Source organism: Zosterops lateralis (assembly GCF_965231275.1).
Source record: "Zosterops lateralis genome assembly, chromosome: 9".
In the NCBI taxonomy this organism is placed as follows: Eukaryota; Metazoa; Chordata; class Aves; order Passeriformes; family Zosteropidae; genus Zosterops; species Zosterops lateralis.
The window spans coordinates 7,503,770-7,528,939 of NC_139769.1; the positions used below are offsets into that span (position 1 = coordinate 7,503,770).

A 25,170-nucleotide genomic window follows, 5' to 3' on the forward strand; every position below is an offset into this window, starting at 1 on the left:
TGGAAGGAAAGGGTAGTGGGGCACATTCATTACCAGTCCTGCTTAATTTTACCTAAGAAGAAACGTAGGGACAAATTGCTTTGCTGGGACCCTAATGCAGGGGCAAACTTCTCTTAAACACTTTGTAGGCAGGAAGGGTAAATTTAGGGGGGTTTAGAACAGTGGCAAAGAGCTCTCTAAAAAGTCACTCTCACCAGGAAGGTTGGTTCCTTAGTGGCTGATGTCACCCCTAAGTGGCAATTTCCAGATGTGCCCTATAGTGTTAGTTCAAGGGTCAAATGACTTATTACATGCTCTGCAAATAGTAACACACTCCTGTTATCTGTGCTCTGACTTGGAGGTTATGGGTTTAGTCCTTGCTGCTGCTAAATGTAAAAGATAATTGGAGATGGATGAAAAATAATTAATTTGAATTTTTTTCCCCTAATGCTACTGGTTTTCAAAAACTGCTGTATTATAAATTTCATACAAGCTCACATATTTTTCTCCTATTTTCCCTTTCTCTCTTTTTTTTTTCCTTGTTTCTCTACATTTTTGTCACTTTATAACTGATGGAAAAAAATGCAGTGGGGAAGGGAAAGAGCAGAGAAAGACAAAGATCTGCAGTCAGTTAAAAGAGGAGGAAAGGAGAAGTCTGTGAGTCTTCTTATGTGAAATTTTGTTCGGAATTATCACAGTTTATTTCAAAGTTTTCAGCCAGTGGTACAGTGTGTAGGCAAAACATTAAAAAGATGGATGTGCTTTATATTATTGGCAAACACAAGCCAAACCTTTGGATGACTACAGAACAGGTGTGACACAGACAATGACAACAGGGCAAGTTCTGGTTCACCACAGACTCCACCTACTCAAAAGGAGCATCCCTGAGGATTTTCAATTTTCATAGTTAATAAAGTTTGACTGTTGTGATGATTTTAGTGTGACACTGATCAGCTTTGTGTCCTGTTCCCTCAGAAACACTTGTGCTTGGTGTCATAAAAGCAAAGAGAGAACAGGAGGGTGCCTAATTCCCAGGTTCAGGAGAAGCCATTCAGACTCAGTGAGCTTTACCTGCCTTCCACCAAATGGGACATGATCTGTCAGAGAGTCAAGAGCAGAACTTGAAAAATGCTGTGTGCAGCTTTGGCCCAGGTGCCACATCTCAGAACTTTGGTGTGTCACTCATTCCTTGGGAGAAGCCAGGAACAAGCTGGAAACCTGTTGGAACCGCACCCCTAATTCCCTGCAGGAGGGTTGCCTGCCCTGGAGACAGCAGATCACTGGGATCTCAGTTTGTCCAGCATGTTCTGTGGCACTTCTCCCTTCTGAACTCTGGCTCCTTCATGCAGTAAAAGGAGCTGTTTATTAGAGTTAGGTTTGCCTTTAAGATCTTAAAATTCAATCTGACTGTTCAAGGTAGAAAGTTAGACTGTCCTCGCCCCTGGTTAGATGTGAACTCTGATTTTTCTTCCTGGCAATGTTCCTAATGGCCAAGGATATGAGGGAAATAACACCTTGACACCAGCTGGTGTGGTCACAGTGCTGCCAGGGTTTAAATCCATCACTGCAAAGTGCTTGGGGAGAGCTCCTATCTGGGGCTTGCTGGCACTTGAGATTTCATTTGCATCTAAGGCAGACTGTGAATGTAGAGTGCAAGAGAACATTTCTCCAGCAATTCTTATTCTGGGAACAGGAGCATCTTATGCCTTCTTAGTTTAATATTCTTCAAAGTTGATTTTGCAATAAGACTGTCTCCAAACAGAATTCTTTAGGAAATGGTGGATGTTTTAGCTACTTCTTCCTAAAACAGCAACAACAAATCCCTTCAATCCTTGGAGGCCTCCTGAAATTTATATCCTTCTGCCTCTTCTCCCTCATGCACCTCAGATGAAAACATTTATACCCTCCTGGAGAATTTCACTTCTTCACAAGGAAAGATGTCAGGTGCTTGTGGGGATCCTACTCATGTGAGGAATTTTTGCTGGTTATTCCCTTTCCAGTGCTAATTACCATCACCTTTAGGATCTGCAATGCATCTCCATTTTCACATCAAAATTTTCTCTGGAGTGGAGGTAAGGGCTTATGCCATATTCTGCTGCTTAGCAGCCAGGAGCACATCTGCACTGACAGAGAGTGACCCTAATTTATTTCTGTGGAGCTTTTCCTTGCCTGGATGTCATGCAGTGTAAATAAAAGAACAGATCCATCTCCATTGACGAGGGGCAGAGCAGAGCTTTTGCAATTTCTTTCTTCATGTAGAGACATGGTCATTTTTTTAGTTTTCTATAAGACAAAAAAATAAACCACAGGGAAAAAAGCTTTTTTCTGCTGGAGCCTAGTGTAAGCAGCTATCCAACAAGTCCCCTCCAGTACCACTGAAAGCAACTTGCAGATACACAACTTTCATCTCTGAGTCAAGGGGAGGAAGTTCAGATGCAGCCAGCATTTTCTTGGCCATCAAATCTTCCCTGAGGATTAGGTTTTTGTTTAATAAATCACTCCTGTTCTCCTTTTTTTTTTTTCTTTTCCCCAGAAATAGTTCAGGTGTTATACACAATCCCTGTTTTATTCGCCTGTCAAAACTGAAGCTACAGACTTTGCTGTGCAAATGGACTTCCATGTTTCATTTCAGTTTTAACTGTCCTTTGGCACTGATTAGAACAGCTCAGCCTCTGCTACCTGGATACCATCTGTCAAAGGGGAAATGGGTACAGATCTACTTTAGTCTGGTTTTGCTTATGTGGTACTTTTGGATGTCTTTGAGGGGCCAACCCAGAGCAGGCAGGAAGCTCCCACTGGCTTCAGGAGACAGGCAGCCACCTCTGAGGAAGCTGGTGCCACTCTTGCCTTTCTCATGCCCAGAAAGTAACAACAGGAGAGTGTGAAACAGCTCTTCATTGACAGGATTCTCCCTCTCTGACTCAGGAATCTGATAGCTGTCCATTTTAGAGCTGCTGCCTTGCTGGTGATGCCAGCCCTGCACAGCATCTGCAGACTTTGTGCAGTCCTTTGCCTCACTGGGAGGAGGAGAAACTGCCTCGTACCTTTGCAGTTGATTTGAACGGAAGGACAGGAGAATCCTGTAAAAGTGAAGCAGTATAACCTGCAAACCCAGTAAAGTGGAAATCAATGAAGCAGCCAAAAGGTGCCATTACAACTGGCTTAGTGTAAGTTCTTGTGTGTCAAGAGTTACATCGTTTGTCCCCGGAGGGAAAATGAGGGCAAACAGCTGTGCAGGTTCCTGCCAGGCCAAGCTGCCATTGCTGGGATCTGGGGGGTGTATGGATGTGCCACAGATGAGTGGCAAAGCCACATCTCCAGCAGGAGTGAACAGCTGGGTTCAGTCCTGAGGAGGGGACTCCTCAGCTCTTCTCTTGAGCTGAGCGGATAGAAGTTCTGAGCTGAAGCACAAGTAAGAGTTCCTTTCCCACATTTCAATTTTGTTCTGAGTCCCATACCTGTGTCCTCTTGAGATCCAGAGCATTTGGGCATTACGTCCCCCATAGGGGCACCCAGTGTGCTCTTGCTCCTTCCCAGCACTTTTCCACTTTCACCCTGGCAGTGGATGGACACCAGGAGTCTGCCTAGCTGAGCAGCCCACTTGTGATGTGGCCAGTAGCAAATGCCTACAGGTCATTGAAGATATGGGCAAATTAAAAGAGATACCCCCAATACACTCTCTCAACACCCTACAGGTGAAGGGAAGTGGAAAGGATAGGTGTGAATGAGTGATGTTCTGCAGGGCCCCTCTGATCTGTGTGTGTGCCTGCCTGACACAAGCCTGTTGCCTCTGGGTCTTTGCTTGGCTGAGATGCAGGGAACCATTTTTAGAATGTGTTTAAAAATACATATTTTTCATTGCTTCCCTCTTGTTATTTATGTAATGCCCTTTCCCTTTTTCACTGTGTATTACATTTTCATATGTAAATGTATTCTCCAGCTGCCTCCAGAGAAATCCACCTTTTGCCTTCTCGGCTTACAACACATTCTTTGCTTGAGCTAATCTATCCATCTTCAGGCTTCTTTAGTTGTTGTTGCAAGCACAGTTAATGCTGTCAGAGCTCAGTGTGGCTGTTGCTTGTGTTTGCTGGGCTGCAGAGCAGCACTCTGTGACAGGCCCAGGGGAGGTGTTGGGTAAAACTAGTCCAGCCCTCCACCCTCAGTGCCCACCTTTGTTGAACCAAGCACACTGAAATCCCAAAGGTTCCTGATTCCCAAAGAAAGGCACCTGCTGCCAGGTTATGAACAGGTAACTCTGGTAATATAGGAAGTGCTCTGAGTCTGGGGAGACAATTCAACAAAAGGCTTGAAAGGAGAAGGTTTATCCTCTTTGGCTATTCCTTGCAACTTTTAGTGGTTTCCCAAGAAGAACTGAGTCTGCTTAGTCCTCCTTGTGTCCATCAAAGTTTATTTTTATCACTTTTATAGCTCTACTGAGAATCTTTTCCCTGGTGCAGGCAACTTTGGAAAATTTACACTTGTGGTGCAGTCTTCTTGCTGGCCCTGGAAAGGTTTTTGACCTCCAGGTCTGCAGTTGTCATGATGGGGAAGAAAGCAGTCATCTTACAGGCTCTGGGGAGCTCTGCCTGGTCCTGGGTAAAGCAGCAGCTCTGTAATAATGATGTAGTTTCTCTATTTCCCCTGCAAGACCCTTACAGCTCTAAATAGCAAACTGAAGAATGAAGTGATTTTCTGTTTCTGTTTGTTTTTTTACCTGCTTGCTGGTGCTGTGTGAGCTGTTGGTGGACAGCTGAAACTCCCCTTCAGGGCCATGGTGAAAAGTCTGGTGTTTTGTGAGTTGATAAGGATAGCAGGAAACAGTGCAGATATGCCTGGGATAATTCTGCCTGCTTGATTCTGGTTTATGCATTCTGGATTTTACTCCCCTTGTGTTTATTTTTCCCCTTCTTTGCAATCAAGCCTCTATTCTGGGTTGTCTCTTGTCTTGCACATCAGGGAAGGTGGAATCTTCTGCATATTTCTGTTCATATTTCTAAGGCTGAAATCCTAGCTGTATTTAACATTAGTTAATTCTGGAAAAATTGAGGGCCATAATGCAGTGAATATTTTTCGAGCTGACTGAGGGACTCAAACTCATGGGAACGACAGACTTTGAATAACAATGACCAAGCACATCATATTCTGAGGTAACATCTTGAGAATGATTCAGATAAATCCCAAGTAGTTCGTTAATGAAACAAGATCATCTGATCCTTACAGTGTTTCTCCAGGAACCCTTTTGTTTTTCCCCAGGAGGAAAAGAGGCATTATCCAGGGGGTATTGGAAGGCTCATTTTGATGCAAACAGAACTCCAAGCTCCTTACAGCATATTAAGAAAATTAAAGAAAGGAAAGCCAGCCAACAAAGCCACCCACTCAGTCTGTGCTGTGCACTGAATTTAGGAACCCTTCAGGCAATCCTGCAGCAGCAGCTGTGTGCTCCTGCCAATACCTCCTCTCTTTGTCAGCCTGACAGGTTCTTTCAAGTCAATTCCACAGGTCTTTGCTGTTGCATCAGTTCTACTGGAGAGCTGCACAACTGCCCCTGGGCCCGGGGAGATTAGGAAGATTAGCTTGTGGTTAATCAAACATCAGCCACCAGGGTAATGAAGAGGCTGAGATGGGCTCATCCCTGGGGAGGGCAGGAGACAACCTGCTTCCCTCTGTGCAGGTTTGCACTTTTCACCAGACAAACCCAGCCCTGGCCTCATTCTGCTCTTCTAAATCAGTCTGCTCCTTTGAAGCTTGTGGGTATCCCATTGCTGCAAGGAGCAGAAAAGGCAGACACTGTGAAATAATGGGAGGGATTCACCCAATGGGCTCAACCTGGGCTCGTGGTGCTGCTGGAGAGAGCACAAGTCCCCTGCTTGTGGAACGAGGGAAATGGGGCCACCAACACCCCACTGCTGCTCTGATCAAGTCCTCAAGCAGTCTGATGCTGTCACAAGCATTCCATCTTGAATCTAGTGGGCTTTTTCCTTGTTCTATATCTTTTCTTAAAGTCTGAAAAGACACACAATCCAATTGTCAATTCAATGGCATTGAAATGACTCCCAAAGCCATAAATTGCCACATACAACAAATAAGAGAAAGGGTCACACTTTGGTTACTTTGGGATTTCCAGCTGTTAAACTGCCAAAGTATCAGAGCAAGTTCCTAAGGCAGATTAGAAGAGAGTTTTATCAGAAAAAGATTACATGAATATGACCTAGGCCATCTTTAGTAACAAGATCATTTGTGTGGTCTTGTCATCTACTCAAGTCTGTTTAGTAATAGGTTTTTTTTTTTTTTTTTTTTTTTTTTTTTTTTTTTTTTTTTTTTTTTCCTGACAATTTTAACAGGCAAAATTAAATGCCACATTTTAACCTCTCCAGGTAATCCTGTAAGGTTCTGAGGACCAGCTGTCATTTGTGGAACACTTTGTGTGCTCCTTTCTGTGCTTGCTTGTTTGGAAGAAAAGAAAACAGCAGAAGAGAGAGTACTCAGGGCTGCAATTCTGAGCTGACCAGCAACACAATTGTCTCTGTCACCAAAAGTCTTTCCATCTTGACCGCTACAGGGCTGTTTTTCAGAAATCTTATCTTTCAGAAAGCTTATCTTTAAGGAAGAGTGGGTTGGGGTTGGGGTTGGGCTGTCAGTGGCACAGATCTCATAGTGACAGCTGAGTAAGAGCAGAAAAGTTTCAGAATTTTACTCAACACCTAACATTTTGTGGCCACTTGCCATGTTTCCAACCACAGTCGGCTCCAATGAGCTTTCATGAGTTTGTTTGGAAAATCCATCTGCTGGTTTTGGCCCCAGAGATGCCAGTTTTGCTGCCCTGCAAATCTGGCCATTGCTATCTCAAGTTGAGCACACTAAGATAGCAGACTCTGGTAGCAACTTGCCAAAAATCAGCAGTGCTAGAGACTAAGATCAGGCATTCTGGCTCCTGGTCCCACATCCCAGTCACTGGGAATGCCAACTTTAATTATGTTTTACTGGCAATGCATATCTATATCTTTTCAGCACTGAATTGGGATGCTGTGCTCCAGCCAAGCACCAGCAGCCACATATCCTTCAAAGCAGATGTGAATCTTTTTATGAGGAAAGAGCAACAGCTCATAAAAATACATAGGAAATCCCAAACACTCATCACTTAGCAACTTTCTACACTGAACTGATTGTACTTCTAGACTGCTGATTTGTGACTGACTATTCCAGTCACATCCATTTCGCTGTGTATTCTCCCTGTTTGAAATGCATCTGGAGTGTCAGGGTCTGGAACTCTTTGGTGTTCTGAGGCCTTGTTTGCATGGTCTAAATGCAGATGTCTCTCAAAAATACTAGGATAGTGCATATGAAAGGCAGTGGTGTAAATGCACCTCCTTTATGTGGGATGTCCATAATAAATTTAAAGGTTTCCATCCCAGTCAGTCCTGTCCAAACAGCAGAGACATTAAAATGGGAAGCAAGTTCTGCCTCGTGGTATCGTATGGTCCATTTTCTTACCCAGAAGTCCGAGAATGTTTTACTATGGCACAGTTTTCCCAAATCTTCACTGAAATTAAAATCTTAATAGATGCCAAGTGTCATTTGAGGCTGTGATGGCAGAAATGTCTCCTCTATGCTTACAACGGTGTAAGAATGATTTTTATTACGATGTAATTCTGGAAAGCAGTTGAAATGTGTGGGTACCAGAATGGTCAGAGTCGTTCCATCACAGAGCTGTGGTGCAGGAGCACAATGGACACTCACTGTCCCCACACCCTGTGATCTCCTGGGGTGTTTAGAGATGGCTGTCACACACTTGTGGTCCTCCACAAGAGCCTTCAGCCCCCTCAGTGAGATATTACATGCAAAAGAAGATATCTGAGAAACCTGGAGGTGTTGGCTGGGATGCCCTGACTCAGGTCAGCAACTGCCAGAACATTTTCTCTCTCACACTGACAAAACCCAACTGTGAGGTTCCTGATTGCTGCTCCCACTGCTTCACATGGATTTGTGTTCCAGCCACACCAAATTCCAGATTAATTATTTATGAAACCCTGGGCTAGCTGGAGGAGAGAGGGAGGGAATGGTCAGGAATGATGGGGTTTTTAAAAATCTTCTTTAAATCAATTAGTGTCTGTGCTTACCATGCACATTAAAACTGGAGAAAATCCACAGTGCCTTGCTCTGCCATTTGAAGTATTTGTTGCCAGTCATTCTCAATTCCTTTGCAAGCAGCCCCTCCAGCAGAATTGTGGTTTTCTCTGGAGCTGACATTAGTACTGTTCCACTGGGCTGGCAAAATGCAGTGAGGATTGTGTTCCCTGGGAGACTGGCTGTTTTCCATTTATTTCACTGCTCTGGAAACAGGCCTAGCTGTAATGGCCTAACATATCTTAAAACAGGAAAATTACTAATTCAAGTCAGTGAGCATATTTTCATTTTAAAAGAGTAACAAATTAAATAAACTCCCTGCATTTTGCATTTGAGACCTCAGTGTTTCATCTGCTGTAATCTAATTCACCCATTCATTTCCTGCACATTCATTTTATCCCATTATTTGAAATTTCCTTTGCTTTTAATCCTGTGTTTTGAAGAGACCAAGAGTTACAGCAGAGAATAGATGAGAGACTAAACAGTAAATAAAAGAACAAACATGCCATAATATAGCTTGATGTGTTTCTAATCAATCTGCTTATTGCAGCTGGATCCTCAGTTAGGTGTGCAACTTTTCTGCCTCAGGTTGATTAAAACTTCTCTAAAAATAGGTGAAGTGGGGCTCTGTGCACAGTTCACTAAGTACTAACTGTTGGTTTGGTTTTTAGGGTTTTTTTACAATAGCAATGATGGTTGCAGGTTTTAAAAAAAAACTGAAATGATCATGGGGACCTATAGGCTTTTTTTGGGGTGCTTTTAACGAACCAAACTCATCAACAAGATCTTACTTAGCCCTGAAATATTTACCTGCTTAGCTGGGGACAAACTCCTGTGTGATCATAAGGTCTGATCACAGTCCAAAAGAATCAATCAGCCTTTCTCTTTCTGTACCCTTCAGAAAAAATGTAACCAGGGATGTCCTTCCTAGAGCTGTCTCACCTGCCTTGGTTGGCTCTGATGTGTTCTGTCATGGGCAATTTTTGTTTAGCAGTTGTTTCCCTTGAGACCTTCCTGTCACAGGAACCACTGGGGAAAATTGTTCACTTCTCTGCATTTTCCAAAAAAAACTTGATTGTTTTTCATCACGTGGCACCCGCAGGCCAGTGCAGATCCCCTCTGAGCCTTTCCTGGGGGAGGACTAAAGGAAGTCTGAACATCAGCAGGGGAAGCAGGAGAAGAGTCTGACCTGAGAAGTGGGGTCTGATGGGTGCTCACTCAGGTTTTGTGCAAGGTGCTGCATCCCTCTGAGAGGATGCACTCTTACCCTCCTTTGCCTTGCCCCTGGGTGTGCTGAGGATGGCCAAAGAGGGGATTAATGGAAAACAGACACTGTTCTGATCTTCCCAGTCTCAGCTGCAGAAACTACTGGGAGAGAGGCATATGCATGCAGATATACACCAGTCTGGGCATTTGGAAACTGATGACACAATTCAGACATCAAATTTTCCTTCATCTAACACTGCACACAGGTGCCTGTTTAGTTTTGCAGTTCTTCTTCACCAAACGTGTTAGCTTTTATAATTTTGATGGAATAAACATTGGTTTTGCCATGGATTCCAAAGGGACTTTTGGAAAGACAAAGCAACCTATTAATACAGCATTCAAAATCTATCAATTCTTTCTAGATTGATGTTAGCATCACTTTTCTTCATCTCTTCCCAAGAAACATGTTTCTAAAAAAGTGTGTAATACTACAAACAAAACACATTGGAGTTTGTCAATCTGTTTTTCCACATTAGGAGGAGGAGCAGAACTGTAAGAACGGGCAGAGTCAGCATCTGTGATGATCTTGTGCATATGGACCCCTCTGTGATGATCTTTTATAGGAATAATTTTGGTGACAGCATGATGTTAGATCATGTCAGTAACCTCACTATGAGTCAGCTCTGCTCGTTTATCACCCTTCACATGCTTTTATTTTTGTTCTTGCTGTTGTGCTGAATATCAAAGCACGTCAGATTCAGGCATTTTTGGACCATTTCTGCCTATTGGGTTCTGCTGGGGGCTGCACTGGAGGAGCAGGAAGGTGTTCTCTGGAGCCCACTCTGGCACAGCATTGCTGTGACCTGTGCAGGGTTCAGTGGCAGTGTGACACCTTTCCCACCATGCTGGGGTGGAGAAGAGGCTCCATCTGTCTTTTTCATGTTTTGTTTTGTTGTTTTGGATGATTTTTTTTCCTGCAGTCCCATGAGACAAAACAAAGGCTTTACAGGTGAGGGCCCTGTTGCTGAAGAAGAAACACTTTGCAGGCAAATGGTGGTACAATGATGGCTTGCTGTCATTTATTCTGCATATTGTACTTGTTTTTGGGGACAGAATATTGTAACTGCTTGGCCATCATCACCTTTTTTTCACTGTCACATTAAAAAAAACCTGCCCAAAAACCCAACCCCATATTTTTGCTTTCTTACTCTCCACTGAAACATAACTATAGTGTCATTCACATTGTATTCAGTCTCCTTTAACAATATATTTCAATAGTTTCATCAGCATAAGCACTTGGGACTCCTTTACATTTACTTTCCACAGATCCTGTGGCTGTTAGAGCTCAATTGTCACATTCTTTTTAACCTGCAGGCTGTGGTGAGCTGAGTGAAGGATACCAGCAGCTACTCAGCATTAGGAAATGGGTCTGAAAACATAAATCACTTCTTTCTTGGCATATACTAGATACAGTGCAGGGTATGCTTGCATTAGCAGTTGCCATATTGCATTAGGATCTGTGCTGATTAGATTTTCACTAATAGGAGAAGGGCAAATGTATTATATAGTTGCACAATTAAATATATTGTCAGACTGAGGGTGAAAGCATGGAGTAATGGAAAAAGCAAGGGGTAAGGCTGGCTTTTCTCTAGGAAGAGCAAATGTGGAGAGGTCATGTTAGAGCCAGCAGGAAGTTTAAACAGAGTTTAAGGAGGTTGGTTGAGGAAATGTCTTGACAGAACAGTGGAAATGACATGTTATGGAAGAGGGAATGATTAACTTGTTTGAGAAGAACCAGCAGATAATTTGAGCTGGATTGGGCTGGGCAGAAAGATGCCACAGGACCTGACATTGGAGCAGGTGAGAGGGGCTGAGCTGCAGAAGGCAGGAGAAATTTGAAAAAGTGCATTCAGCCTTGAGAAAGAATAATGATAAAGAGGTGACTCAGAGTAGAAGGGGCTTGGTCCAGATTTAGTGCAACTTGGATTAACAAGAAATCAGTTTTTTAATTGTCTGACATTTTTAAATCAATGTGGCTGTGTCTCTAATATTTGCAGTTGTGAGCATTGTTTTCTCTTTTCCTTGTTTTCAATTCTTTCTTCCCTTTTGCTTGCAACTATGAAAAGCTCCTTGAAGTTAATGTAAAGACTTTGGTGGATTTTTAGTGGACTGTGAATAAGCCTCTTCTTGTGTCATGGCTGAATGCTGATTTCTGAGCTGTTCTGGTTGTAGGCAGCATCCATAATTGCATGTTATTATCTGAAATATAAATATTTTAATTGCTTTCCAGAAAGCTTGAGAGGAAAATAATCCATATTGTTTTGCTTCTTCTAATTGGAGAATTTTTCCACACTGCAATGTGTCTCAGTAGGCCCATTCCATCACATTCTCTATTCCATTTTGAAGCCTCTTGAAGAGTTAATACTTTGTTATTTGGCTGTTTTCCTTGATCTCCAGCCACAGAGGTTTGTGTTTTTAAATAATGCTTGTCTTATTTTTTCATAGCTGGATGTGACTGATTCAGATTGGATTATTTCCTTTGACCCAAACTGGGGCTACAGTTCGAAGATCCAACCAATCTGTGGGCAGCCCCTTTTTTTTGCTTTAATAGCAGACTAATTGGCAGACCAATTAATCTGCTCATCTGTGAAAAGAAAATTTATGGCAATAAGTAGTTCTATTTCCAGAAGTCATTCTCTAAAGTAACATTACAGTGGCCTTGTTTACTTCATGCCCTGCAACACGATCCAGTGCTTCAACAGTAGCACAGGTCAATTAGTGGACAATTTAAGCAATTATTAGCCACTAACAAGGGTGACTGGCATCATTACCCTTCCTGTTTACCAGCAAACTGTTATTTTAATACAAAGATCAACAAATAAATTAGGGCATCTGTTGTATTGCCATGTCTGCCTTGAAGTAAATGATATTAAATGGGCTTTGGTTGCTGCCAAATTCTTAACCCGGCCCTAATGAGATACACTGATATGTCTCTTGCTGATTACAGAAGCTGTAAAATTTAGTTTGTATTGATTTATTAACAGGAGCACCAAGTTCTCAGCAATGGTATTTTTTTAATAGTCTGATATCTATCTATTTATTTTAAGCATTATTGATCCAGACTATTTCAGACAGTCCAGAACTATTGGGTTCCCCTGAAAGACAAAGCTATTTCCTAGTTGTATTGATTATTTGGATACTTAAAATAATTTTAGGGGGAGGTTTGTGTATGTAAATATATTCTTTTGTCTCAAGCTTTTCTCATGCTCTTTATGCCTCTACTTCCAGGTTAGAATTCTGATGCTAAAATCCTTAGAACTGCCTCTAATTCCAGGTTAATTTTTTTTTTTTTTTAACTCTTCCTTAGTATTTTTACAATGGGGTAAAAAAGCCTTCTTCAGGGTTAATTGACTGCCAAGAAAATCAAGTCAATCTCCTTTTGATGGGTGACTTGGCTGCAGCAGCCTGAGTAGATTGGGGTGCCTGGGGAGATGCTGGGTCGTGTTTGGCACCAAGCTCTGGGTGCCCAAAGCCAGGCTCCTTTAGCTGGGTGCAGCAGTAAATCAGGCACAGCAGAGCCTCACCCACTGCATGTTTCTGTGCAGCCTTCCACACCAGTGCATGTTCTTTCTCAGGGAATAGCAATTGCCTGCTGAAGCTGAAAACTGCAGCTTCCAGTTGCCAAGATGCTCCTGCCAAGCTCTGTGAGCGAGGCTGCATCAATAACAGGGGCGAAATGAGCAGAACCTGGACCAGCCTCTTCACTGGCACAGCGACAGCCACAGGCAAGCCCTGAGAGTTTGGGCTCTTGTGTCACCTCGTGAAAGAAAAGCAGTTACCCCTGAGGTATTTCACAGTCCTGCCTGCTGTGCTGCCAAGGCCTTTGGTGAGGCAATGATCCACAATGCACATGGTGCAATATTTGTTTTATTTCAGCTTGAAGGGTCCTACCTAACCTAGGATAAAACTAGTTCTGCATGCACTGATTTCTGAATTGTTCAGTTCTCCAAGTGTTTTAGGAAACACAAACTGATGTGATGTTGGGATCTAGTTTGAGTCAAGTTGCAAGCTCTTTTAAACTAAAACCAGCACAGTGTCTTGAGCAACCATGGGCTAAGTGAGGGGTTGTTTCCCTTTAAGTGATTTTGCACCCTCCAGGTGTGAGTGCTGTGGATTATGTTTCAGACACTGCCAGGAAACAGTCAGAGCAGCAGTTTAGCATAGCTAAGCTTTTCATGTTTGCATACAGTTAGGAAATCTGGTTATTCAGGATCCAACTGTGTCCCCGTCGTTCCTTCGTGTTCTTGCTGTTGGATAATGAACAGGAGACACAACAGCAGCCAAAAAGCAGATCCATGTTCGGTTTCCTTCATCCAGAGGAGGTAATTGCAGGAACGTTTCCTGAGCAATATAATTATGTACATGCTAATTTGCTTCAGAAATTCAGGTTTCGTTTCTTCTCAAGTGGAAGACCTGGTTACAGAAAGTTTTTCTCTCTTCAGGATTAGTCACTGAGACATGAAAAAATTGAGTCAACTATACCTTGATCATCCCAGACATTTCAGAAGCATCATTTTTCTCCATGTGCCTCAGAAAATTAGAATTCATTCCAACAGCAGCCTAGGTTCAGACTTTCTAGTATTTGAAATACAAAGTGGGCCTTAAGAAATTAGCTAAATGAAGGAGTCATGTGGAATGTGAGGTTTTGGTCTCATCTTTAATGCATGTTTCAGCCAAGCTGTAAACAAGTGCATTTAACCTGGTGTGAACTTGGGGTTTAGGGGCTTTTTTTAATACTTTGATTGAATCACAAAAAACCAGGTCTGAAGTCAGCTAGTTAGCCCAGGCCATCCCTTCTATGCTGAATTGCTGCTCGTTGTAGCTATTCCCTAAGGCTTTACCCTGTCCAGTGTTAAATGTTTCTGATGATGGGATTCCACTCTTACCCTGGAGAGACAATTCCACACTCTAATAGAGCTCACCATTACTGAAATTTTACTGATGAGCAGCCTTAATTTTTCTCTGCTTAATTTTATCCTGTTACTAGACCATAGTGATTGATTTATTCTGGGGAAATTCAGTAAATGGTTCCTGCTTCACAGGATGGACCTTACAATAAATAGCAAATTGTCATGACCTATCTGTGGGTGTCCTGAGATTACACAGGAACTCAATTTATCTCAACATTAATTCCCTGGAAGCTATTTCTGTCAGTACCAACTCAGTGGAGAGATGAGCAGTGAATTTAACAGCCAGGTTCCTGCCCCAGCACCAGCCCTGGGCTGAGGCAATGTTCAGCAGCTCCTCCAACACGAGGGCAAGAGGAAGGAGCTCATGCAGGCTCTGGTGCTGTGATGTGCCCAGAGGAATTGCATTTAGGATCTGCTTCCCTGTCACTTGCCTTGGTTCCACATTAAAGGAACTGATGAGGTGCAGTTACTCCTGGTTTTTAGGAGTGCGAAATAAGTGAGGAATATGACCTTATAAATTCCAGTCCACTGGTGGCACAATATTCCTGTGCCCAGTGCACATATTACACAACTCTCCCAATTTTTCTGAGGCATTTTACACCTCTTTATGGATGCAGATGATCTGAAATCTGTGTTCACACATCATGAGTAGGTCTGGATGTATGCTGAAATGAATTTGAGATGCCTCAACTCAACAAATTTCCACTCACAAGGTGGTCTGTAGTGTGAGCCCTGTGCAGGCTGGGAGTGAGGGGTATCTTCATTTCTTCTCTTAGGAACAGAAAGGTTTCTGAGCAGTAACTTCTCCCTCTGTGGAAACTCAACAGTGTCTGGTAATGCAGCCACGGTGTGCTTGCAATATGAGGACAGATTAAGATATTTCTCCTTAAAGTTCTTGGAGTTTTAAGCAGGTGGCTGGTGCTATGTGATTTCAAGTGGTTTGTTCTGTTGAGAGCAGGAGCAGTGCCAGAAATCTGGAGGAATCATCATTTTAATCTTTTGTATGAGAAATTTCAGGTAGATATCTGGAAATCATTGATGTCATAGATCCCCCTCCTCAAACTCCTTTTTGTTTATTTTTTTTCTCAGGTATAATTGATTTCCTCGTGAGCCACCATCCAATTGCAAAGGTACTGAGAGACCACCTGGTCTTCAAGATTGCTCCCATGCTCAATCCTGATGGAGTTTACCTGGGAAATTACAGGTATGGTGTGGGGAATGAAGCCGTGTATTGTTATATTTACCTTACACACCTTGCACTGTTTTGTCATTGGCCTGTTTCAATTCGTTCCTCTTAAAATTCTCACACATCCACGTGCATCTTGAAATTCCCACCTAGAAAAGGGGCACATAGCAATTTTTTTTTTCTTCAGGAGGCAGAGAGCAACTCTCCAAGACAGCAGGGTATCTGCTCTACAAGCCTCCTCTAAGTGTGGGAGTTAATGTCAGCTTAGAGTGAGACCTTAGCTGTGTTTTATAAATGCACTCATTATGCTGCTCATCAGCCTCTATGTAAATGTGTCAGTCAATCACAGCTCCCTTAAACTACCCAGATCATCCATTAAAGTCACAGATTTCACCCTGTTATTGTACTGTAATAGATAGGGATACATGGAATGGAATAATCATTCCACCCTATGCTAATTTCGCTCCATTTCAGTATTTGAATTACTACTTTACCACCTCCTCTGCTGAGATCGTATTCAGATAATCTTTTGTTTTCCCTAAAATTGTTTTCTCTTAATGCATTTATTTACAAAATAAATGTGCTGCTGGAGGTGATAATGAAAAGCAGTTGATTAGTTGATGATTTGTTTGTGGGGGCAATTACATGTACCACACAGTTCTCTGGAGAAGCCCCTGAGAAATGAAATATACTGTGTGTGGTTTTGCTTACAGTGCAAGACTAAATAACACAATTCACTTCGTAGCCAGGCTACCTTGAGCTGTGATCTAATTAAGTATTGCATTGCTAAGCAGAATGAGGCTGGGTTATTGTATGGGTGAGGAGACCACTGAGGCAGAAGATAGAAGGTGCAGAAAATGGAGCTGCTGGCAGCTCTTTGTTGAGGAAACATCCTCAAGTCATGCCAGGGGAGCTTTAGATTAAGTATTAGGAAAAAAATCTTTACTGAAAGGGTGATCAGGCATTGAAAAAGGCTGCCCAAGGCAGTGGTGGATCCTTGGAAGTGATATAAAACGTGTGGATGTGGTGACATGGTTTGGCAGTGCTGGCTTAATGGTTGGACTCAGTGGTTTTAGAGTACTTTTCCAGCATCAATGCCTCTGTGATCTGTGCTCCTTATCCTTCCTTTTCTTTGCTCCTTGTTAAACTGAAGCAGCAGGGAATTGTGGGGGTGATTTCAACGGTGGTTTCTGTGTGTTCTAAGTGAAACTTCTGAGAAAAGGTGGTGTCCTTGCAGCTGCAGTGATACTCACTCAGCTCTTGGCAAATCCCAAGTCTGACAGTGATATTGCAGTGGTGGCCTCTGACAGCACCAGGAATTTATCAGAATGTGTCATCATACAGGAATAAAGCCCTAAAATGGCTCTAGAATCTGCCACTACATCACTCTCCTTTCTTCCATGTTCCTTGCACATAAGCAAACTCCAGTAGCAGTTAAGCAGCTTTTGTTTTCCCCATAAGTTCACTTGCCCTGTTGGGTTTTTTCCCCTGCACTGTTATTTATAGTTTTTAAGACACATGCAGCTTTTTATAGGCATTCATATGGCTCAGAACTTGAAAAGCCTTTTGGGAACCCAGGTAGTGGAAAAGGGCATGTGAATTAATTTGGAATTGCTGAGCTTGATGGTGTACTCCTGGTTTAGCTTTCCATGATATGCGGGATTTTCAACTCTCCTGAACTAAAGAGAATTTTAATGAGCTAGTTGAAAAAACATTTGATTTTCTTGCAATTCTTCTCTGTATTTACAAATGGCCTAATGTAACTAATAACTTTAAAAATGAGGATAATAAGCAAAATGCTACCTATTATCTTGAGAAGAATATTAAAAAGCCTAGTAATGTGCTAGCATTGCAGTTAACTAGTGCTGAGTGAATAATTTACAGCAAACACCTTATTTCCTGCTCATACAAAATCTACACGCATATCACAATTTATTTACCTGAATCTACTGGATACATTTCTAAAAATATCTCTAAGGATTGCTTGCTTCTATTTGAAAATTTAACTCTGAGATTTCTCAGTGATTGGCTAGATAACTCTGCTTCATCTCTTTTGCTCTGTGTTCAGATTAGCACATAAATAGGACTTTCAGAAGTCTTCCACATAGTGGGGTGTGACACAGATCTATTGGCTGGGGATAACCCCCTGCTTTTGCAAACAGGGGTGCCACATGCAGCAAGAGCAGTTTTAGGCATTTGAACTTCTTCCTGTTATCTCCCTCTTTCTCAAAGCAGCAGCTGGTGACTATTTCTTTGGTTCATTGAAGGTTCACATTCAGAGCAATGCAAGCTAAGATAATGAAATGGGTAATTAAACCTCATGCTTGAGTTTGTAAATTGATCTCCTGCCAGTGCGAGAGAGTTTTTTTCTTTTACCCCACCAGTGCACAGCCTTGGACAACTGGCAAAGTGCACTGTTGGATGCACTTGGCTGTCCTCTGGAACCCCAGGCACAGTGGGCACCATGGAGAGCCTGAGTGTGTCAGCAGCTCCTGGAGAAGGGATGGGATGGGATGGGATGGGATGGAATGGAATGGAATGGAATGGAATGGAATGGAATGGAATGGAATGGAATGGAATGGAATGGGATGGACTGGTGCTCCTGACATCAGTTCAGGAACCAACCACTCACTAAGCCAGGCTGAAATGGTAACAGCTAGCTGGTGAAATTTTCTTCATTGCCACTTTGGGAGATGCAGGCCTGACTGAGGTTGTGAGCCCTGTGCTGTCCTCCAAAATCCTTCTTCCTTTGTTGTTGTGAACTGAGGTTTAGGAGTTTAAGCCAAATCTGCAATGATGCCACCAAGAATTGCCTGTTTTCCACAAATTGCAGCTCATTCTCAAGAGAACAGACATAATGTGACTGTGACTTGGATGTGGTGAAATGTTCATCATCAGCAACAAGTGAGTTTAGTACTGCAACTATAAAGCACAGACCCACCTGTGAGGAGAGTTGTTTATATGTTGGATGTATAGTCAGGTGGCTCCAAAATAAATGGTCATGGAAATGAATGTCAGAGCTCAGTGTATCAGGATGCATGGAAATGGGATGCTAACTTCACTGATTTATTCAAGTTTATGCAAGAGTTTAAGAATGTGCGGACCTATAAAATTAGGAATGAAAAGACAAGGTGCCTTGTGGGATGTACAGGGCAGGTCTTTTAATTCAGAATATTTAGAAAGTCTATACACAATTTGATCAAAAGTTTTTGTGGGTTTTCTTTTCCTTAAACTTTGTTTTCAGTGGAAAAAAACCCCAAACCCTCTAAGTCCTTTTCTTGCTGCATGAATATACCCAACTCCTCCTGAAATACAGAATAATGATAGGTACTGGCTGTTCACTGTGGCCAAGGATGCAGAGTCTTTCCCAAAACAGGAAGACAGGCTTCACCCCTTTCTTAAAGTATTTAAAGCTTGGTATCATTACACTTCTAAGTGTAACCGGCCTTGCAATTACAGTATATAGATGATGTTCTGCTGCATGGACTTGTTAATTAAATTGCCCAGGAAGATGCCATTGTTTGACCCAACTAAAATAGAGAGTCTTCAGTCTTCTCCCTCATTTCTAGCTAGAAACCTGTCCTTACCTGAATATGAAGATCCCTTTTGCTGGGGGCAGTGCACAACTTGATCTTTAGCTTTAGCTTAAAAAAAATGTGGCACAAAAATAAAAATATTTGTGAGTTTCTCCATAACACTAATCTCACCCTCTCTGATGGATTAAACTGTGAAACAGCTTTAGGAAAAAAGGAAAACTGGTGCAGTGAAGAGAGATTTCTCGACTTTTCTCCCTCTGTTTGCAATACAGCATTATCATATTGCCATCCCCAGGGAAGAGGGAGTAGACTAAGGAGGGGAGAAAAAAAAGTGTTCTTGATTTAAAAGTCGTGCATCCCCAGGCTTGGCCTGAACTTTCCTTTATCGAGAGCTTGTTCTTAAGCTGGCATTCTGCAGCTGAATGCTGAAATGTGTCCCTGCAGGCGAGATGACTGTACCACACCGCCTTAGATTAGTTCCAATTTGTCAGCCTCACCTTTCAGAGGCAAAATCCTACACTGGCACCAAAAGGGATGTGTTGCTTAGTCTGGGAAGCTCTTCACTGAGGTATCCCAGAAATGCCATGACAAGGCAGATGGAATATCCTGACCTTCCCTAGAGGCTCTGTGGCATGACCCAGTGAGTGTTCCCATTCCTTGGCTTTTCTGTGTCCCTTCTCTGGGGGAGCTGTGACAGTATCAGCCTTGGGTAAGTAAATTGAAGCCATGAATTAGCTGAAATGTTCTGAAATACCACCACTGCTGTATCTTTCTAGCCCTGCAATAATTTGTGGGAATGGAGAGGAGAGGGCAGACACCAGTTCCAATTCTTTCTCATTTCACTGCCAGTGACAGTATTTTTGAACTCAACACAATCCTTCTTGCTTGTGTAGGGGGTTAACAAATTAATTTGTTGGACTGAAAGGAGGCCAGCCCTACCCAGACTGGAACACCAAATTCACCATAAACAGTGTCAGTGTCCATATGAAAGCTGTGTTGGGATTTCATGCTTTGAGCAAAGGGTGTGTTTTTGTCTCAGAAACATCGTTTTGTAAAGACTTAAATAGTTTGTAGAAGGGAGTCGAATTTAGCAAATTGTTTCATGTGAAAAAAAGGGAAGACTTGAGAAACATTTTAAATTATTCACACCAGCATTTTATAAAGGACAATCTTCTCTCATTTTTTGTATGTTAATGGCACAATTTGTTTAAAACCTGACCTTTTCCAAACATTCCTTTTGAAAGATTTGAAATACAGTCAGAAAACTAGACTTTGGATCAGGTGAAATATTTCAAATGTATCCCAAACATTTTTTTCTGGACTTTTTATCTGTGACTCTAGAAATAGTCAAAAATTCATGTTCACATGTAATTCATAAGGGTTTTTTAACCGTAAAGGCACATGTGGACTTTATCCAAATTATTTTATTATTTATGTCCCTTTTAAGAGGACTGGATATGTCAGGTGGTTATTACTATCACTTATTCAGTTGTAAGACACAACTCCACACATGCAGACAATCATTTGCTTGTCTCTTCATTATTTTTCACCTATTTTTCTGGCAGAGAAGGTGTTGGGTTTTTTTCCTCTTAACTTCATTTAATACATGTGAAATTCATGCATTTCCTTAAATTGAAAAACAGAGTATCCATCTAAGATGACAAGATGAAGCTCTCAATGGAGTTTATTTTTCCTAATTAGGTGTTTGTCATTGTGTATTCTATATAACAATGTATAAGTAAACAATTGTGGACCTTTTGAATAAATTTATTGGTTTTATTTATGTTACTGGGCATAAAAAAATCTATAATTACCAGGTACAGCAGCAATATAACTGGTATTTAATGACAATTACTTTTTGTTACCATAGAAATGAGTCCAAAGTAGTTACCTATAATTTCTCATTTCCAAACCTCACACATGTTGTATTGCAGTATTACCATAGTAATTGCCTATTAGTCATCATAAAATAAGCAGTTACCCAGAAGATATCAGGATAGTGTGAAATTTCTCATCTTACTCAAAACTTGCAGCACATGCCACTTCTCGTCTTCCTTTAGTGGGTTTTTGTTTTTTTTTGCCTGAATGACAAGAATGTCTCTTGTTCTTTAACCCAAGGGAAGGAGGGATGTGGCTGAGGGAGGATTGTGCTCTATAAACATATTAAGTCAGAAAAAGCATGCCCCCTCCTCAGAAAACATAGAACTATTTCTCACTATTGAAAAACAGGGATTTCTCAAGCCCATGAAATGGGGGTTTACTCCTTGCTGTGCATTTCCTATTTATATTTTTTCTCCAATTCAGTTGTGACCGAAGCAGAGGCTGCATGTCTTGGAGAGATCTGGGACCCCAGCCATGTGTGCCAGACCCCACAAGCCCATGGACTCACCCATGCAGCCATGGTGCAGGATCCTTCCTGCACTTCTCCTCAGCAGCCCCTCTTACACCTTGCTTGACTTTTTAATTTAGATTGCATGTTAACTGAGGCCAGTGAGTGTTATCTGATATCAGCTGGGAATGGCCATTTCCATGTATCACCTTGATACCTTGGGAAGGCTGACCTGAAACTGAGACTGGACAGAGCCGGAAAATAAAGTAGATATTTACTGAAAGGCCTTTAGGGTACACCTTGGGCAGGACAAGAGCCTGGCCAGGATTACACCCAGGGTGGACCCAAAATGGTCACAAAATGGACAGTTGGTCACAAGATCTTACATTTTTATAAATTTTGGTCCATTAGCACATTGTGTTTTAATTGTCCAATTACAGCTTCAGTTGAGAGGTCCCATCCTTCTTGTTCCTCTCTTCAGTCCACCCTTTTTTGTGCTTTTGGGCCTGAAAGTTGTCCTTGGTCTATGGCAGGGAAAGGATTTGTTTTGTCTCCGTACTCTGTGAAGAGAGCTGACTAACACTTAATATGAGTCTCAGAACTGCACCCCTAGGCAGCACAGAATCTGAAACAAATGAAAGCTAAAACTTAAGGCATCAACCTTTTCCCAGGAGGCTGGAGGAAAGACAGAGGCATGGCTTTCTCCTCCCCCAGCTCTTGCTTGGCATTGAGGATGGGTCAGGAATCTTCTCTACTCTCTTCCTCTCACATCCAGCATGTCCCAGATCATGTGTTGGGCCAGGCTGGGGCTCTGGGAAGCAAATTCAGGGCTGGATCCACAGCTGTGACCCAGGTGTGCCCTGGGCAGCAGCAATGAAAAAGCCCAGGGAGCAGCAGGGTTATCTCTGGCCCTTACATCCACCTGGCTTGTATCACTGCCATTCCTTTCCTGCCTGGAAATTTTCTATCCATTGTGGCTTTTATTGCCCCCAGTGTGCTCCTGTCACCACAAGACAACTACAGGGGCTGCTGCTTTGCTCACCATCACTTAAAAAAATCTCCCTTGTAAAAAAAAAGTTGTCAACCTTTATCTTAAAACAAATAGCAGGTTTGCAGAAGGGTTCCTATCTGCTGCCGTGGAAATGCTCTTTATATTGATGTGGTAACTGCTCATTTAAACCATATTACAGCTCCTGAGTATTTTTCAGTTGCTATTGATGTGACAAATTCTCTTGCACAGAGGACTGCACCAATCAATAGAGTCAGTATATGTGCTTTAACAACAAAGCCACATGCCTTGGGGTTCCAGTTGAATCTGAACGTTTTAGTAGCATTAAATAAAGCTATATTTATTTTGCTTTTGGTGCAAGGAAAAAAAAAATCCCAACCCAACCTAATTTAATACAACTTGTTGGAAAGGTTTGAAGGCAGCATTATGGGCCATTTCCACATGTGATGAATACCTAACTAGTGTCAGAGCTGCTATTTTGTTTTTGTAAGAGAATTCTTCTCTTTTAGTTAGATTGATCTGGAACTACAGAGTAGCCTTTTATTTTTAGACAAGCGGGGAGAGAAGTCATAACAAGAAATACTGAAATCATAGCTTTTTTTATAGCTGCCACTATTCCACTGAGAATGAGACATGATGTCCTTAAAGAGACAGGGCTATTTATTTTCCATTTAAATAGCACCATTTGTGATTATTACCTTTGAGCCATTATGCAGAGAATAAGCACCCAGCTCATGAATCCCAGCCAAGTGAATCAAAGTTTTGTACCTAAGTGCCATTTATGGCACATTTCTGTAAGCTGCTGTAGGAGCCTATTCTTGACCTTCACTGACTTTATTTCTTTTGCATATCTTTATCTTCCAGAATGTATTTGTAATTAACAGGGGTGTTACAGTCAGTTCAGTTGAAATATTTGTTTCCCTTCTCTTCTCTCCTGAATAGCTGATCTTAGGTCTGAATAATCCCATCTGGGTTTCTTAGATTTACTTTCAGTTAAGTAACTAAACATATTTGGCTTTCTTCTAGTTTTTAATTTCCTCTATAAATCTGGCTTGTATCTCTGGTGGTTGGAGTTCTTATTTCTGTTCATAGCAGTGAACAAAGGACCAAATTCTCCAGTGGTTTTTCCTTTGGGCTGGCTGCCTTGCTTTGCTTTTGTGTTTTATCTGGGGTTTTATTCTTATGTGAATGATTTAGTAAACTTCTGCAAAGGTGCTGTAGATCTTTGTTTTGGTTTACCCTTGAAAGAGGGGAGTGTCAGTGCAGTAGCAAAGGGCAGAAGAGATGTCCTTTGGGTCCTTTTCCCAAGAGAAGAAGGTCTGTGGTAAGGTATCAGTGTCACCAGTGGGGACAATCCCCATTCCAGTTCATGTTTGTCTCTTCCCTTCCCCCAAACAAGATTTGTGATGCTCTTGCTCTGCTGAAGGTCTGGTTCAGGGAGGTGCCCACAAGTGGCACTTGCAATGGGCACTGGCACTCAGGAGCATGTGTTGATTCTCTCTGGGCTTTCTTCCCCCCCTGCCCTTGCCCTTGTTTGGTTTTCCCTCTCTGACACAATTATTGGCCCAAAACAAAGGTGTGGTTTCTTGCAGAAGGTGAGAGCAGCTGGGGAGCTCAGTGGGAACCGTGCTGACTTAGCCTTGCCAGCAGCATCACAGAGTTCTCAACACACCTGGGAGCAAATCCCAGACCCTGAAGTGCTGATGAGGTTAAGCTCCACTCCAGCTCTCTGTTCTCCTGTCCTGCTAAGAAGGAGCTGCATCCATCCCTGAGGATGCACACAGAGTTGAGGCTATAAACAGGGATTCAAGCTGTCCTTGAAATTGTCCAAACTCTAGTTACTGAGTTGGGTTGTTCCCTAAGAACATTCTACATCCTCCATTCTACCCCATCTTCAGGAGTTACTTTGGAAGAGACTTCTCTGTCCTGACTCCTGGTGAGGAGTACAGAGTCACTGCAGTACTTGGCAGTACTTCCTGGATTCCTGGAGAAGGCTCCGGGGAGACCTTGTTGCTGCCTTTCAAGGGGGACAGGCTTTTTAGCATGGCCTGTAGCAACAGAACAAAACAACTGGTAATGGTTTTAAAATAAAGGAAAGTAGATCCAGAGTAGATATAAAGAAAGCAGCTTTTAGGATGAGGGTGGTGAAACACAGGCATAGGTTGCCCAAAGAGGTGTTAAAGCCTCCTCCCTGAAAACTTTCAAGGCCAGGTTGGACAGGGCTCTGAGCAAACTCATCTAGTTAAAGATCTGCCTGCTCTTTGCAGGGCAGTTGGACTAGATAGTCTTTAAAGGTCCCTTCCAACCTGAACTATTCTGTGATTCTGTGACTTTCAAAGAACTGAGACCACTCTCTCAGCTGGTGCATGGAGCAGAACCAGGCTACTTTTGTGTTTTAGCTTTACAGGTTACACTCCTGTGCTTGTTTGTGCCAGCAGGGGTTGTCTTTGCAACAATTAAGTGAAAAATGGAACCTGCAAATCAAGAGGGGAAATTTTTTCTATAACTCCAGAAATTACCAATTAGAGGTCAATTTCTGCCTTCATGAGAGCACCTACTGTTCCTTCTGGGTGAGCACCCTAAAGAGGAAGAGTGAGGAAGATGTTTTGCCTGTTTTCTCTGGACATAGGAAGGCCCAGCTTATGCTTAATGTGTATCCCAGTTTCAGACTCTTCCACCCCAAGCAGCATCTCAGAATCTTTTTCAACCTTTTCTCACTTCCAGTCTCCCATTTCGGCAACATCTGTTCATCTACACAGATTCACCAGCTTCCAGGGCAGGCAGTGGAGAGATTAACTTTTCCTGAAGACCTTTCTGGACAGACATCCTGG

General features: G+C 42.3%; 1 protein-coding gene across 1 annotated transcript in view; it reads left to right on the top strand.

Moving 5' to 3' along the window:
• The window catches only part of AGBL4 (AGBL carboxypeptidase 4), a gene marked incomplete at its 5' end in the record, with an annotated part of 886,698 nt that overhangs the window by 689,322 nt on the left and 172,206 nt on the right, over nucleotides 1–25,170 (top strand). Inside the window, one exon of the mRNA XM_083868088.1 lies at nucleotides 15,369–15,483. Coding sequence (XP_083724214.1) covers nucleotides 15,369–15,483 — 115 coding nt within the window. The remainder of the gene's footprint in view (nucleotides 1–15,368; nucleotides 15,484–25,170) is intronic.